This window comes from Diadema setosum, chromosome 2 (genome assembly GCF_964275005.1).
Source record: "Diadema setosum chromosome 2, eeDiaSeto1, whole genome shotgun sequence".
Classification (NCBI taxonomy): domain Eukaryota; kingdom Metazoa; phylum Echinodermata; class Echinoidea; order Diadematoida; family Diadematidae; genus Diadema; species Diadema setosum.
Genome location: NC_092686.1, coordinates 5,343,693 through 5,359,806, shown reverse-complemented (window position 1 = coordinate 5,359,806; position 16,114 = coordinate 5,343,693). Strand labels below are relative to the sequence as shown.

Below are 16,114 nucleotides of genomic sequence, written 5' to 3'. Positions count from 1 at the left end.
AAATCATCACATACAGCCCGCGGCATCGCGAAGCTCGCTATCCTTCAATCGCATTCACTGTAGTGTAGCATCGACCGTCGACCGTGGAACCTGCAGCAAAACCACGTGCGTGATGTCGACCATGTGGTACATGTATACATACAGTACACGCGTACATACGTATACAGAAGGCGAGGCATGGCAGAGGCCAGGCCCCAAAACACATACAAACGATTATGGAACTAACATTACTGAGAGTCTATTAAAACCTGCATTAACTTAAAATAGTAAATTCTATTTAAACACTAGCCATATAAACCATGTACCTAACTTGGGTTTAATAAGGTTCGTGTTTAAATAGGCAGGGGCTTCAATCAAGCTGTTTTCGAATCGGGGAAGGGGAGGCGGGAGGTTACGGAAAAAATTACTGTGGCCAGGCCGTAGTTTCGCGAAACTAGATAGTTTGCCATAGCAACGTGTATATCAAAACACGCGTTTCTATGGGATGTCCATGAACTAGGGAACGGTGTAGAGAAATTCGAAGTCATTCGAGGTTGAAGTGGTTTTTTCCTACGCATTTTTTTTTTTTTTTGTTGTTGTTGTTGTTCATATCTAAAAAATTCGATTTCTTAATTTTTTTTGAACTGGTATTTGGGAGTCTTGTAATATATTTAAAATGTTGATAGAAATTTCTGAATATATTCAGAAAGTACGCCTAGGCGCCTACTGTTTGGATAAACGGTAAACATGCAGTCTACGTTCGATACGAAGAAATCATTACGTCTTTCACGCGAGGAAAAACATACAAAACAAACAAAAAACACCTACGAACGAATGTTGATAGCCAAAACTTTGATAAGTAATAAGCAGTTATCATGAGCGTGAACTGAAATTAATTGTCATGATTTTGTTGTCTAACCAGGTGATGACTGCATCTCATTGAACCTACTCGTAGTGAATTTCTCTGGGCATACGAGACCTTTTAAGTATTTCTGGCTCAGTTGCATTTTTAATTGACTGATTAATCGATCTTTTTTTTTATTGTTCAGGGAACATAAGATATTCGATCAAGTACATTATATTCGACTGTTTGATGTTTCCTACTATGCGCCAAAAGAAAGGCTATAGAATCACGATATCACGAATGATTCCTTTAATTCAACTAATGAGCTGGTTCTTCGATCGATATTTCCATGATATTTACACGCTGTTTATTCCAGTGCGCGCATTCTTCCGTCTGGCACGCACCTGGGTGTGGCACATGCTTTTGTGGAAATTTCCACAAGGGGAGAGGGGTGGGGTGTCAAGTTTCTTCGAGCCGAAGAGACTGCGTGTAAAACAATCTCTTCGCTCTAATTTATTGTCATTCGTGCTTTCCCCTTATTCTTTGCTGATATTGAACATTTAGATTTAACTTTACGAAGGTTGGTAGCACGTGGTTCTATTTTGTTGTGAGGTGTATGTAAATTCTTTTTTTTATCATTCTTGGAAAGGAAAAGAAGAGTAAGGGGGAAAGAAGAATAAGAGGGAAAGTAAAATGGAACGAACGGCACGTACGCTCAGCATTCACAGTAAGCCGTCTTTTTACACCAGCATAGTTATCATCATCACCATCAGACATCACTCAGACCATTTTAGCCTTTTCCTATCAACATTAAGAAAAATAAATAACAAATACAAAGTATCAACACCTCCCAACAACACAAATATTTAGAAAAGACAACACACGGCACACTACAGCGGCTGGTATCAAACTTCGTCGCTTCGATTCGAAAAAGTATTGCAGCAAAGCAGAGAAATCGCCGTTACGAAAATAGCAGTGCGAGACACTTGAAAGAATTACGTCAAATACTTCAAAGTATAAAGGGAACGGATAAAGTGATATAAAATAGAAGAAATCGTACCAAACGATGTGTGAGAAACGACAGTGGAGAACGGTAAGTTTAGTACATAGTAGGCTTAGGCCCTAGCAACAGTTTACAGCACCGAAAGCTACGCGAAAATAAGGTGAAAATAAATACACATTGGAAACTCGGTATTGCGACAAGATCCTTAGGATCAAGTCAATAAACGATACAAAACAAAGGAAATCAATTCATTTTGACCGGAAAATAGTTTGTTATAAGTATTCTGTTGTATGAGATCTCCTTTGATAGGCCGAGAAATACATCGAGCTTCCACGATACTCGGGGAAAGACAGTTCGAACGCTTTTCACCTGCACATACTGCAGTGCACATCAATACACGAACAGAAACTCACCTCTTCTTGCAGAAAAATGATGCAATAACGTTACAAAAAACACACACAACACTCTAAAAATCATTTCATACTTGGGAGGCAAGGGACAAGCGGATGAAGAAGAAGAGAAAAAGAAGCAGACATTGCACAACGGAACGCTTCTACCCCGATTCGAATCGAAACAGGGTACTGGAGTGTAGTGGCAGCTGGCTACAGTGTGCAGCTAAGCTACTATACTAACGCTCCCCAGCCGCCCACAACATGGGGATACAGTACCACGGCGATCGAAGTAAACATCCAGGGTCCGTAGGCGAGAGGGATTCACGCGGGCGAAGTTCCGTTCGGTGTACACAGTTCGCAGGCAGCGAATTGCGTGAGCGCACACAGAGCTCTGCAGCATTCCAGTCTGGCACGTACTGCGAATAACATGTGCGTCAAGGGTCAGTCATTTTCACGAAGAGGTGCGTCACCATTTTGACTGGTTAATGCGTCAATGTCTCATAGAGGTGGGTCACTTTTTGTGACGGAGGGTACGTCATGGTACCTAAAAGGTATGACGCACATTGGTACTTTGACGCACCTATCCCGGGGGTCAAGAGGTGCGTCATACAAATGACAGCTGCATTATCTAGCCAGCACATTTCTTTAGGTACCATCCATGAAGGGGGGGGGGGGAGGGAGGTAGCACGGAGAAAGACAGAGAGAGGGGGATAAAAAAGAGAGGAAGAAGGGAGATGCAGAAAGAGAAAAATCCATAATATCTGTTTTCTTCCTCGGGCTGTTTGAAATCTGGGTATGCAGCTTGCTAGCCAAATTATGCCCGTATTGAGCCACGGCAGACTAGGCCTATACGCAGGCATTCGATATGCACCAATCTAGTTAGTGGGCTAATGCTGATTAAAGTTCACGCCGTGATGGGGGAGCATTTTATTTTTCTTCTTCTCGCCGTTTCCCGGGGTGTATTTCGCACCTGTCCCGTTGCCTCTTATTAATCTGCCTCTGCACTTGGCACGAGAGGAGGACGAGGAGGAGGAGAAGAGAGAGGGGGAGATAGGAGTAAAAGGAAAAGAGAAAGAGAGATGGGAAGAAGGATGCGAAGAGACAAGAGGGGAGAAGAAAGGTAAATCGCTAAGTAGAGAGGTAGAGGTATTACTCTGTGTCAGTCAGCGGGTGAAAGTGGACTAAAGCTGGCCGGGAGGTGCATGCGAAATGTGATCCCTGCGGAATTGCACTCGGTTCTGTTTCCGATTCGTACCCAAGACTCTTTGCCCGACACCTCTGCTTACATGCAGCTCATTTTGTTGCCCCCTCAACCCCCCCCCCCTTTTCTTTGAGGGGTGCACTTATGTGCCCCCTTGCCCTACCCTTCCATATCTCTTCTGACTAGTTATGGCTGAAAGATGGAAAGAGAGAATATGTCTCGTTTTCAACATTGCCCATCATATCTCATCGCAGCAGTAGGCCTTATTTGGTTAGCATTATCAAGATTTTTTGTTCTTTTTGCGAAGAAATGTGTGGCCAGCTAAAATGATGGCACTGGACATCATAATGTACCACCAGTGGTCAGTGTTGCGACCGATTACATGAGATATTTTTGGTGGTGCATTTATCAGAGAAGTTGCAGAAGTGAGGCAGATTTCATATAAAAGATTTTATATGTAACAAAGCATTGGCAGTCGGGCTGCAATGGGTGCTGGCTGCGACGGGAGCTACAGATGAAATTTATGGAAATCAGTTGTGAGTTGGGCTCCTGCATGAGGGGACCTGCTTCTTATGTGTCCAAAGACAATGGGCGAGTACAGTGTTATGGAAGGCTTTTTTTTTTCTTCTTTTTTAAAGGTGGAATGCGTGGGTACAGGAATATAGGCAAAGGGGCAGGGTCAGAAATTCGGGGTACGGTAGGGTGTGCGATAACCAGGTTCAGCCGGGGATAGGATTTCCAACGTGGCACAGGCGCGGGGGATTAGCGGGGCATGTTTTCAGAAACGGGGGTGATGACGGGTATGCCAGCAAGGGGCTGTGGCGCTGGTTTAGAAGTGCAAAGCGCAGATTAAGTTGGCGGAGATTAGGAGGGATTCCGCTCGACCCTGAACTAGGGGGGAGAAGAAAAATAATGGCAAGGTGCCGACGACGCCGACTGGATTCCCACACTGAAGACCTGTGAGTGAAGTTACAGGGTTAAGGCTGGGAGAGAAAGAGGGAAAGATCAAGAGAGAAAAGACAGGGAAGAGAAATCAAAGAAGCAAGGTATTACTGCCTTGTGATTGGCTAGGACGAATCTTGCTAGCCAGACCTGACATGCCAGCCATGCCAACGTACAAATCCCTTCCCTTTCATAATCACTACATTATGTGGTAGACATAGATTCAGACCAAAAGAAAAGTGGGGGAGAAAAAAAAAGAAAAAAAAAAACAACCTTCCACCCCCTCTCATTTCCCCTCCAAAAAAAGAACAAAAAAATAAGGGGTAAAATGTGATCTAAAAGGGGACACAGGCAAAGCAATAGAGCAAATTGTCCAAACTTTAGCAGTTTCCCTGATTATTTGTCTAGGACCTTAGGTTCAAACCTGCGAGCACATTTGCAGCACGATCTCAGAGCTGTAAAAGATTCATCTTGTGGGATTGGCTTAAATTCAATGATGATGTTTAACTCAGGGGAAGAAAACAAGGTGAATTTGCTTTATTCATTTCCTTATAGATATTCGCTTGAAGTGTAGACTTACTCGTCCTGCGTGCTAAATGTAACCACTTTAATTGATCATTTCTGATTGTCAAATAGAGTCAAAGTGTTCCTGTTCCTATAAGTGATTAATACGTTACTTATCAAAGGGAAAAAAAATGGTTCAAACTTGTGATTTGATGAATTGTGGCAATGTTGTTGTTTTATTTTGTGGCAATGCACCATCTTGAATGGGCAAAGCCAGTGAATGAAAAGAGCACTAGAGCAGTTTCCTGGTGCTGTGGGTTTATTTAGTCAGGTGTGCCGAACGAGAGCCTTCCCGTGTTTACTCACATCTAGAATGAATCAGATATGTATATAATACATGTGTGTGACCCCAGCCTTGCTCTGTTTGATGTTCCCTAGCCATGGAGGCGGTGTGTGCGCGGGCGATAAAAAAGTGTGAAAATCGTGTGTTGGGTGTCACCTCCCCGTAAGACGAAACAAAGGTCTGTTTTTGAAAAACACAATCAGATTAACGGCTGTTTGAACAGTCGCTTTGTGTTTGCTTGCCAAGTCATGTGACCAGGGAAGACAATCTTTTGATAATACTTCATTACTTACATATTGGGGGTGAAGGGGGGGGGGGGAGATAAAACTGTGGATAGATAGGTGCACGAGGTCGTGATCTTATCTCAATATGGCTGATTGTATAGCCCAGTTCAATTCTCAATTATCACCATTTAAATAATCGTGTACGGATGAGAAGGACGTGCTGATATGGCGGCAATGATTACAATTAAGAAGTCTTCTCACCTGTTTGGGGGGGGGGGTCCTAAAACTACACAGAGAAAACGCTAACCAACGGAACTCTGGTTGTAAAGAAATTATGTGTGTGTTTCTTTGTGTGCACATTTTACTGTAGTCTATAATACTATTGTTTAGATTCTGAGAACTTCAAGGGATTGTATAGTTCTGGTTGAGACCTAATTTCAGGTTTCTAACATTTTTTGGTGAGATAATGAGAAATCTCTTATGAAATATGAAAGAGCATGTAATTCCATGAGGAATTCAACGTTTATCTGATGAAAATTGGTTTTGAAATGGATGAGATATCCAAAACAGAGTGATTCTGATAAAGTGTGGGACCCACACTTTATTACGATCGCTTTGTTTTATTTTGTTTTTGGATGTTTCAGTCATTCCAAACCCAATTTTCATCAAATAAACTTTGAATTCCTCATAAAATGGTATGCTCTCTACTATTCCACAAGTGTTATCTTGGTGTCTCGCAAAAAGTTAAAAGCCCAATTCTCATCTCCACCAATACTGTACTATCCCTTTAAAGGGAAGATAAACCCCAAGAACAATGTGGATTGAGTGAAAGCAGCAACATTAGTAGAACACATCAGTGAAAGTTTGAAGAAAATCGGACAATCGATGCAAAAGTTATGAATTTTTAACGTTTTGGTGTTGGAACCGCTGGATGAGGAGACTACTAGAGGTTATGACGTATGAGTGGACTACAATATCAAGAAAATATAAAGAAAATACTACAAAAATCCATTTTTCATGAAAATTACAAATTCCATCAACTTGATATTGACATATGTTAAGGGTAGCAATTATTCCCCCTGCTTTCTGAAAACGGTTGGTCCACTGCTCTTTCATAATTCTAGAAAAGTGAATTTTTGTTGAATATCCTCTATATTTTCTTTGAATTGTTGTCCACTCATACGTCATATCCTCTAGTAGTCTCCTCATCCAGCGGTTCCAACACCAAAACTTTAAAAATTCATAACTTTTGCATCGATTGTCCGATTTTTCTCAAACTTTCACTGATGTGTTCTACTAATGTTGCTGCTTTCACTCAATCCATATTGCTCTTTGGGTTTACCTTCCCTTTAATATGCAAGTGACCATTTGAATCCTGTTCTTCTGTTTCTTAAGTATTTCTTTGCCCCTCCCCCCCCCCTTTTTTTTTTTTTTTTTTTTGAGTGAGAACAGATCACACATGTTGAGTCATGGCTTCAGTCCAGTCATTACACACAATCAACATTCATGTCAATCTGTGCATTTTTATAGGACAGTTATAAACCTAGATCGATGAAAGGAAGGGAGCAGTGGAGCAAATCAATCATATATATTGGTAATTCTACAGTCAGCATTCAGGTCATTTGTTATCTTTCTTGAACGGTTCGTGTTCATTCAAAGGAGAATGTACATTGTACTCTCAGGAAGCTGCTCATATTTCCTATTGAAAGTAACCAAACAAAATTGAGATCAGAAGAAATGGGTACAAAGATGAGGTAGGATCATGTCTTTGTCATTTGAGTATAAAAAGTGAATTACCCTTCACTCTTGAAATTTTAGTCAAGATCTTGGGATCAAGTGACTAACAGTTCAGCAAAATAGCCTCAAATTGTCTGATAATGTAAACTGCGAAAGATTGCCTGAGAATCAGTGAGATATTAATTTATTGTATGCTCGCTTTGGCAGTGCTATTGATGACGCAATTGAAATTGCACACTTACTTTGAAATTACTGGGTCATTTTGCCAGTTCATTTCCTGTCATATCCACCTCAGTTTAATTGAATCCTGTCTATAATTTATCATTATTAAGAATCTAAGCGTCTGTTTGTGTACCATAGCGATTGAATAAGTAGGATGGTAGCACTGTAGACTTTGTACACAGGCATATTGACTGTTTTTATTTTTGACTGCTGATAAGTTTAGATGGCTGTGTTGATGTCCGATTACTCAACCTCCTTTATCATGCTTCCAAGTTTTCTTATCTCAATCCTCTAGTGCTTGTGATATTTTTTCCCCTTATTATCGACCAGGTTTGCAAAGAATGATTGTGTGAGGATCAGTGAATGTTTTTAAATGCAAATCATTTGTCCATTAATGATCATTTCTTATCTTTTCTTTGTGTCGTTGCAGGGATTTGAGCTACAACAAACTGAGGCGCCTAAATTCCACCGTTTTCAGTGGGCTGACAAGACTCCAACAGTTGTAAGTAAAACATTACAGATTATTTCAAGTATTGAGGCACATGCTTTTTAATAGCCAGCCAGACATCCTAATGTGGAAAAAAGAAGAAGAGTTAATGCTGTTCTTGTGGTTGAGTGTCATTCCTTGTTCATAGTGTCTGTCACAAACATGAATTTAACACAGCAAAAAAAAAAAAAAAAAAAAAAAGAACAAAAAGATACCCAATGTATTTTTGTTCTGGCAACAAGGTGTATATTTCAAAGCAGTGGTGGTTCATAATGTGGAAAAACAATCAGAAAAAGGGGAAGACAAACGTCTGCAGTTGTCACATTCACGCCCATCACATTAGAATTGAGAAGTAAAGGCGTGGTTGAACAGAAATGTAACCGATCCCTTGGAGGCATTGTGTGAGCAATCAAATACAAGAATTCCATATAAAAATTTCACCCATCAAAAAAAATATTTTTCAATACCTACTTATGTCTGTATACCCTCATATCCATGAAGGTATGTCTTTATTGTTGATGGGTAAAGTGGATGTCTTGAGAAGGAGAATGATGTTTCAATGTTGGTTGAACGCTGGCACATCACCTTCATATACTGTATACACCATACCATATTTCACGAAAGTTATGTTTTGCGGGATGCCGATGGAGCTTTCATATTTGATGTCACGAGTAGGTTGATTTTGTGACTGAGAACTGCAGGGATGATGTAAGAAATGAGTACCATCAGTTTTTAAGGCGATAAGTTAGCGATATGAAACCTTGGGGAGAGGATTTATTATAAAACTAGACATTTTTGCATGCATGAAACTTATGCGAATTTCGAGAGGAGCCAAGATTCGAGAAATTAAAATGAATGTGAAAAGTTTTTTTTTGCTCAGTGCATAGAATGGCAGTGGCAATTTGCAAAAGTTTCATGCCACGAAAAAGCGAAAAAGGCCGTTGCCTCCAATTCTTGAGAGTTTTATTCATTGAAAAAGGCCGTTGGCTCCAGTTCACGAAAGTTTCATGCCGCGAATGTTTATGGTTTTACAGGACATTGCATTTCTGTCACAGGAGGCAATCTTTTTGCGAAGTGTTGTCTTTTGTGAATATCAGTTGACTCGCGAAATTCGCGAACATAAACACAGCGAAACATACGGTGTGGACAGTACGTGCTGCGTGATCTCTCCTGTAAACACAGTGTGAGATAGCAATGTGTTTCATCATATCGAGGATGATTTTTCAAGATGTGTATTGCTTGTCGGGGCGATACAACCTCGTATCTCACAAACGTCAGATGTTCAGGAGAGCATAAGAAACATGGCAGCTAAAAGAACTTTAACATTATGGAATCACCTTTCCTTTGACATGCAGTGGTGGCTTCATTTGGAGGCTAAGACAGCTAGGATTTGGACAGGACATCTCTTCACAGATTATCTGACAATTCATCAAAATAAGTGATTTTCACCAAAATTTGAGATTACAAAGACTTGTCACCCCCACCAACATATGCAGAATATGGGTTATATAGAATATTGTTTGCAAAGCATTGCTTCATTCTTTAGTAGAGACACACAGGCACACACACAAATGTAGGCAATTGAAAGAAAGCTTGTCCAATCCCACTGATAAATCTTTCTCTTTTCAAAAAAGAAAAAACAACAACACTTTTTACTTGTGATTTTGCGTTAACCAGCATGGTCAGAGGTCATGGTTTCTGTGGAGAAGTTTGTGTATCTTGCGCCACGAGCCATCACCCATTCGATTGCAGGGTTTTAGATTGGCGTCAGCAGGGGGAAGCGCATAAATCACGCGCGCACGGGAGTAAAGAGAGTGCGAAGGGTAAACTACCTTGTTTTCTTTGCCGTCGCAATGGCTACAGAAGTCATCATTCTCGTGTGCGAATTTGACTCGAGACAGCTCGTACTGGAGGAGGAAGAGAGAGAGAGAGAGAAGGAGCGAGACATTGCCGGAAGATAGCAGGATGTACATCTAAATACTGCAGGAAACTGTAACAATATTTATATTGTTTATTATCATATGAGGCTCCAGCTTCGGATAATTCAACATTTTCCTTTGCCGGGATGATGAATTGTAGCATTTGACCCGTGCGGTCGTGTCGTACAACAAAGCCAGCCAGCACGCCACCCCACTCGTTCACTCTCTCCCAATTCTTTCTCTCGTTGTTAAAGGCTTGCGTACAATACCGTGGGCTCTCCGCTTCCCCTCCCCCTCCCCTCCCCTCCCCTCCCCTCCCGCTCGTCTCTCCACCCTGGCTGTCTCTTACTTTCATCCGCTCGTTCGCATGTCACTCAGTAGTCCTGATCACATATCTGTCGTGTTTGTATTGGGGCAGCCTGGGCTGATGCCCTCACCATCTCCCCCAATGCTCGCATATCTTTACTTTATTGCTCCATCTCGACAAACGACCGTGTATGTCTGTCTGTCTGTGTGTGTCTGTTTGTGTGTATGTATGTATGTCTGCATTTATGGGGGGGGGGTTGGAGCAGAGAAGGGGGTGGGGTTAATGCTTGAATCCTTGTTGAGGAACCGCTGACAATCTGTCTTGTTTGGGGGGTTAAACGACCAAGAATAACTGATAGGAATGAAAACAAATACGCTGGGTCCTATTCGGGATCTCTTCCCGTATTCAGCAGTGGAGAATTTTCCGCGTAGAGATTCGCACTCGGGTTGCCTTAGGGGGGTTACGAGGACTAATGTCTTTCACACATACACAGACACGAAACGGCCAACAGAAACAAACAAGGGCAATGGAGCACAGAAAAGGTTCTAGAAGAAGAAGGGAGGCAAGTTGAGAATTTCACTCAGTTGCACACAGAATGCTTTCCAATTCCTTGAAAAAGAAGAAGACGGAGAAGGAAAAAAAAAAAAACCGGGTCATGCCACATTTACAAGCTGGGCCTGTGAGGGATGGGAAGGGCACGACACAAATTAATAAAACGAAGCCGTTAAAATTGGGCAAGGTTTACGATGTCCCACCCCGCAGCTGGTATTCATAGTCCATTGTATGAGCCACAGTGGGGTTGTGTGTATGCTCTGTGTGTGTGCGAGGGTGTATGTGTGTGTGTGTGTGTGTGTTGGGTTTTGCTTTATTTTTATCCATTCACTCCCCTAACCTTGGATTACGCTCTGCTGGAATTTTCCATTTTTTTCTCTCTCTGCTCTCTCACTTGACTATTGAATTTTTGAAGGTGTGAGTAATCCCCCTTGTAAAAATAAGCACAGAATAGCAGCATTGACATTCCCTGAGCATCTTCCCCACATCGGGAGGCTGCTACGAGGGTTTTCAAGTACGGACACAAGAATCTACCCCAAAGCGAGTCATTTTGAAAGGCAACAGATGCACACTACTAGTATTCATGCAGCAATACAACTAAGATTTGCATGTACCGTGTGAAATCATATGAAAATGTTGAACAAGCTGTTTTTAGGCCTACTTGAAAATCAGCAAGTCAGCAAACACATTGTCCTCCATTTAAGTCATTATGATGTTCCTTAGGTAGTGATCTTTGTCTTTGTTTTATTTTTTTAATTGTTCATAGTTATATGTCAGTGATACTGATATGACTTTTCAAGATCCATATCATGTGACCATCTACCAGTCATGTGACTTGCATTATTGTCAGATGTAGCACTTGTCTTCACCAGTCTGCTTTCCTTCAAAACTATCGACTTCATGTGGGCAAATTTTCATCAAGAATTTGAAGTAGATAAGGTATTTTCTTTTTCTGTCTTTCCCCGAGACTGCCACAATATGCTTAGGTTTGTAACTGAGGTCTCATTGTGTACAAATTTGCTGTTGCAGGTGTAGTTCTTTATACAAACTGTTGGGGTGTCTTTTTATGACAATTTATTTCACTTCAGTGTGATGCAATAAGATAACTTGTGAGGGTAGTGCTCTATCATGCTCTATAACCACCAATGACAGCACATGATTTAACCAAAACTGTAACAATTCATCACTTTTAAACAGATTGTCCGATTTTCCTTGAAGTGTATTTATGTGCACTACTAATATTTTTGCATCATTCACTGAATCCACGTACAAATATATTGTGGGGGTAACTGCCCGTTTTAATGGGACACCATTTTCTTATCATTAGCTCTGGAGGAATGAATGTGAACACATTTTGTGATTTCATACTGTTGACAAATGTAGCTTGTCTGACCTTTTGACCCCAGAAGAGATAGGCCCTGTCGACTTATGATACTCATCTTGAAATAAGAACAGAGTGCTGGGCACCTCTCACACTCAAGCTATGCACCCTCAGATTTCTCTCATGGGTCCAAGGTGTAAGAAATTAGATCCCCAAGGTGCATAAGAGAAAGTGAGGGGGTTGGGTGCTCAGGGGATGGGTCACAGCTTCAGAACATGCTGAAGGTAGGCATCGTGAGAGGGACCCTGACATGACTACTGTGTCATAGGAAGCAAAATAGAAACACTGATTTCAGAAGATCAAACTGCTTAATAGCAGTGGATCATATAGAGTACTGTATATACCATCTTGAGACCCACTGGCTTTCATTCAAAAATTCTCACTCGGGCCTTAGCGCCAAATTTTACCAGTCATGCAGTAACCGTAACCGTCATTGCTGTGAATAAGCTATGATCTAAGAAGTGGAAGCACTGCAGGTGTGACATATTTCAAGGGAATCTGTGCCACTGAGTATTGAACTTCATTAGAAGAACTTTAACTATTAATCAAAGACAAAAATGCAACTAATCTTGTCATTATTTATAACCATTATACTACCTCGTGATGTCAATCTCAAATTATGATGACTGTACGGGATGGTCTCCTGATTTCGTGTGTGTTTTGATGATGATGTGATAATGTTCCTCTTTTTCCTTTTTCTTTAACCTTCTTTTGTTTGGTATCTCTTCTTGTCTGCAGAAAATTGGCATCCAACAAACTGACATCCCTACCAGTCCTTGGACAATCGGCCAGAAATCTGACCCAGCTGATACTGTGAGTATTCACTGACTAACCTCAGAATCATTCCTGAGTTTGAACCCGAGAGGGCTGGAGAAAGATTAAAAAGTGGGAGGATGAGGGTTAGAGATAGGAATCACTCATGGATCATAGCAGTACTCCCAAGCAAGTCCTCGCAATTTCCACCAAATTTCATGCCAAACATGTTACACATGTATTTGGCGTTCGTAAAGTTGGCCAGGGGGATTGAAAAAAGGAGCATGATCTGCCGCATGTTAACTGAAGCCATCCGGGGTTGGGCAGTGACTTTTGTTTCTAGACGTTACACGGATGTCCTCCTCATTCTCTTTGTGGAGTATGCTTGGGCAGCACAACTGCCAGTCATCTTTGGAGAAGATGTGCATATAGTGTGCCTGAATGGGGCATTTTACTTTGTACCCCAATACTTTGTACAATGTAAATGAGAGATTGTTGGTAACCTTACTTTGAAGCAATGACAATAAGTATAACATGTTTAAGAAAATCAGTTTTCCTTGAAAGAGTAATCTTTATTTTGTAAAGTGTTTTTTTTTTTTTTTTTCCTTTTGATTTTCCTAACTATATCAGAGCTGCCAAGTCTCCCTGAAAATGTCAAAATCTGTTCAGGTCTGAAAAAGAGAATATTAAAATCTCCCTGATTTGGGAATTATTTTCGCCCATTGAAATGCATGTAACACACAGATATCTCCTTGATTGATGTGTGGAATCTCCCTGATTTGGATGTGGGAATGTTGGCAGACCTGCTATATTTTAATGTTGTTTGTGCATAGGGCACATTCTTCTTTAGATCAAAGGAATGACTACAAGATAGATATCTTGGCAGTTCCATACCAGACATGGGCAAAGTCTGTTTCTTTGTTCGTTATTGTTGTTGTTGTTGGGTTTTTTTTTTTTGGGGGGGGGGGTGGTATGCAAAGCATTGCAGACAGTGGGCGTATGCTGTTTGTGGGCAGAATGAGACAGAACACATGATCTCTTCCCTCCATGATTGGCACTTGTCCTCTTTTGTTTGAGAGACATCATGGCCATCTCAACCTCCATCAGGCTCAGAGTGTCTTTTTCATCATGTGTCATATCGCTGCAATTACAGTGCTTAAAGAACGAGTTCACCTTGGTATTCATGTGGATGGAGATAATGCAGCAATATCAGTACAGCACATCAGTGAAAGTTTGAAGAAATTAGGACAATCTGTTTAAAAGTTGTGACTTCTTAAAGTTTTTGTGCAGTCACTGCAGGATAAGAAAGACTACTTCATTGTATGATATCACATGTGTAGAATGATATAAGGTAATCATAAAGAGAATTCCACAAAAAATCATTTTTTGAAAGAAAAAAGTGTGCACATTCCCTTGACTTGTTACTTATGCATGTCAAGGGTAATATTATTCCCCTACCTTCTGAGAGAGGCAAGTCAAGTACTCTTTTATTATGCGAGAAAAGTGAAAATAGGTTGAATTTGCTTTGTATTTTCTTTAAGTCAACGTGCACATGTGACATCACAAGCTGTAGTAGTCTTCTCATCCATTGATGGCGGCACAGAAACTTCAAAAATTCATAAATTTTGAACTGATTATCTAATTTTGGTCAGACTTTCACTGATGTGTTCTAATATTGCACTGCATTATCTCAACTGACATGTATATAAAGGTGAACTTGCTCTTAAATGCCACCAACAGAAGTCTTGATGCTGCCGCTGAAGACTTTTTGTCAGGTGACGTCAGCGGTGTTTTGAGCCGATGGACTGGAAAGGGTTAATAATCCAACAAACAGAATCGACCTTGCTACGCTGAAGCTTTGCAAAGACCCTGACGGCACTTCATCGCAGAACGCTCTTTTTTCCGATGCGTGTGCACAGTGCGCTTGCAAGTTTCGCGAGAGGATTACACGGCACTCACTGCTCTGAAGCCAAATCCAATCTTCAAATGAACTTTGGAGGGAATTAGCCGGTGGGTGGGGGGAGAGAAAGGCTACCCTCTGACCTTGAACAGACTTCAGCAGTGTAAGCACAGCGCATACATGAGCCCTAATGTCAATACATTGAGAATTACATGTGATCAACCTTACAGTGAGATTAATTTTCATACTAATGTATTTCCCCTTTGCACCCACTCCGTGTGATGTGTATGAGAGAAGAGAAAAAAAAGTAGAGAGAGAAAAAAATGCAGCTGTATGGGGTAAATCAATTTCTGTGATTGATTTTATGACTGGTGTAGTGATAAGTTTGCCAATAGCTTCATCTGTACTGTAATTATCTTGGTCACAAAGACAAGAGTACGCGTCACCTTTGTTGAGGTCCTGCTTTGGTTGGAAGACAAAAATCCCCCGCGCAGCATCCGCACAAATGTAATACAAATATAATATAGGTTATGATGTTATCTGTTATTGAAATTCTACCGAAATGAAAACAAATGCTGTTTATGTAGACACACTCAGGATATTTCGGGAGGCCCATGTTATTCTTGCTAGCAAGGTTTAATTGAAAGAAACAGGAAAGAGGAAACAATGGTTTGCGACCAGTATGTAGAATCTGAAAAGTGCATTTTTTCCCATTTCTTTTTACCGTGCCACTAGTCCAACAAAATGCACTACGTACAAGGAAGGAAGTTCGGTGATACAGATCGAACTTTCACCATCACGCTTATCATTATATAAACATCCTTTTTTATTATCTTTCACAGAGAATAGAAAAGAGTACATGTAAAAATTGACTTTAACATAGAACAGAAAAGAGTACACTTGAAAAACAAGTACCAATAGAATCATCAAACATGTGTCTATTTAAAAATGTCTTAAAAGATAACAGAGGGTATTGATAGTTTGCATAGAGGATTCGTCAGTAGCGCAGAGTCGGTAAATTTATACATTCTTGTGCCCACTTTTCATGGGCAAAAAGAAAGATTACACCATCAAACCTTGACATTGAGCAAAGGGTAGAAGTGTCACCACTAGTGCTTTTGGGAGCTGAGATTTGAAGATGGATGCAAACCCATCTCACAAAGGCAAGTGGCACTATTATCATTCCCCATTTCCACCCCCTCTCTCCTCTTCCTCCCCCCCCCCCCCCCATCCTCCTTTCCTTTCTACATCCCATGAATGAAGCGAGGCAACCTATTAATCATCTGGCAAATCAGGCGACCATCATTTGTCTTTTATCGGTTGACCCAGTCCCAAGATGCTCATCCATTCATCAACGTGCTCACCACTTCATTCATGCTGCAGCTGATGATTTTCTTTCCTCCTCTTTGTTTTCTCAATTGTTT

At 41.0% G+C, this 16,114-nt stretch overlaps 1 protein-coding gene across 1 annotated transcript in view; it reads left to right on the top strand.

The window, feature by feature from the left end:
- LOC140237904 (uncharacterized) overlaps window positions 1–16,114 on the top strand; it is an 86,278-nt gene that overhangs the window by 31,719 nt on the left and 38,445 nt on the right. Inside the window, exons 3-4 of the mRNA XM_072317835.1 lie at window positions 7,822–7,893; window positions 12,776–12,850. Of these exons, the coding sequence (XP_072173936.1) occupies window positions 7,822–7,893; window positions 12,776–12,850 (147 nt within the window). The remainder of the gene's footprint in view (window positions 1–7,821; window positions 7,894–12,775; window positions 12,851–16,114) is intronic.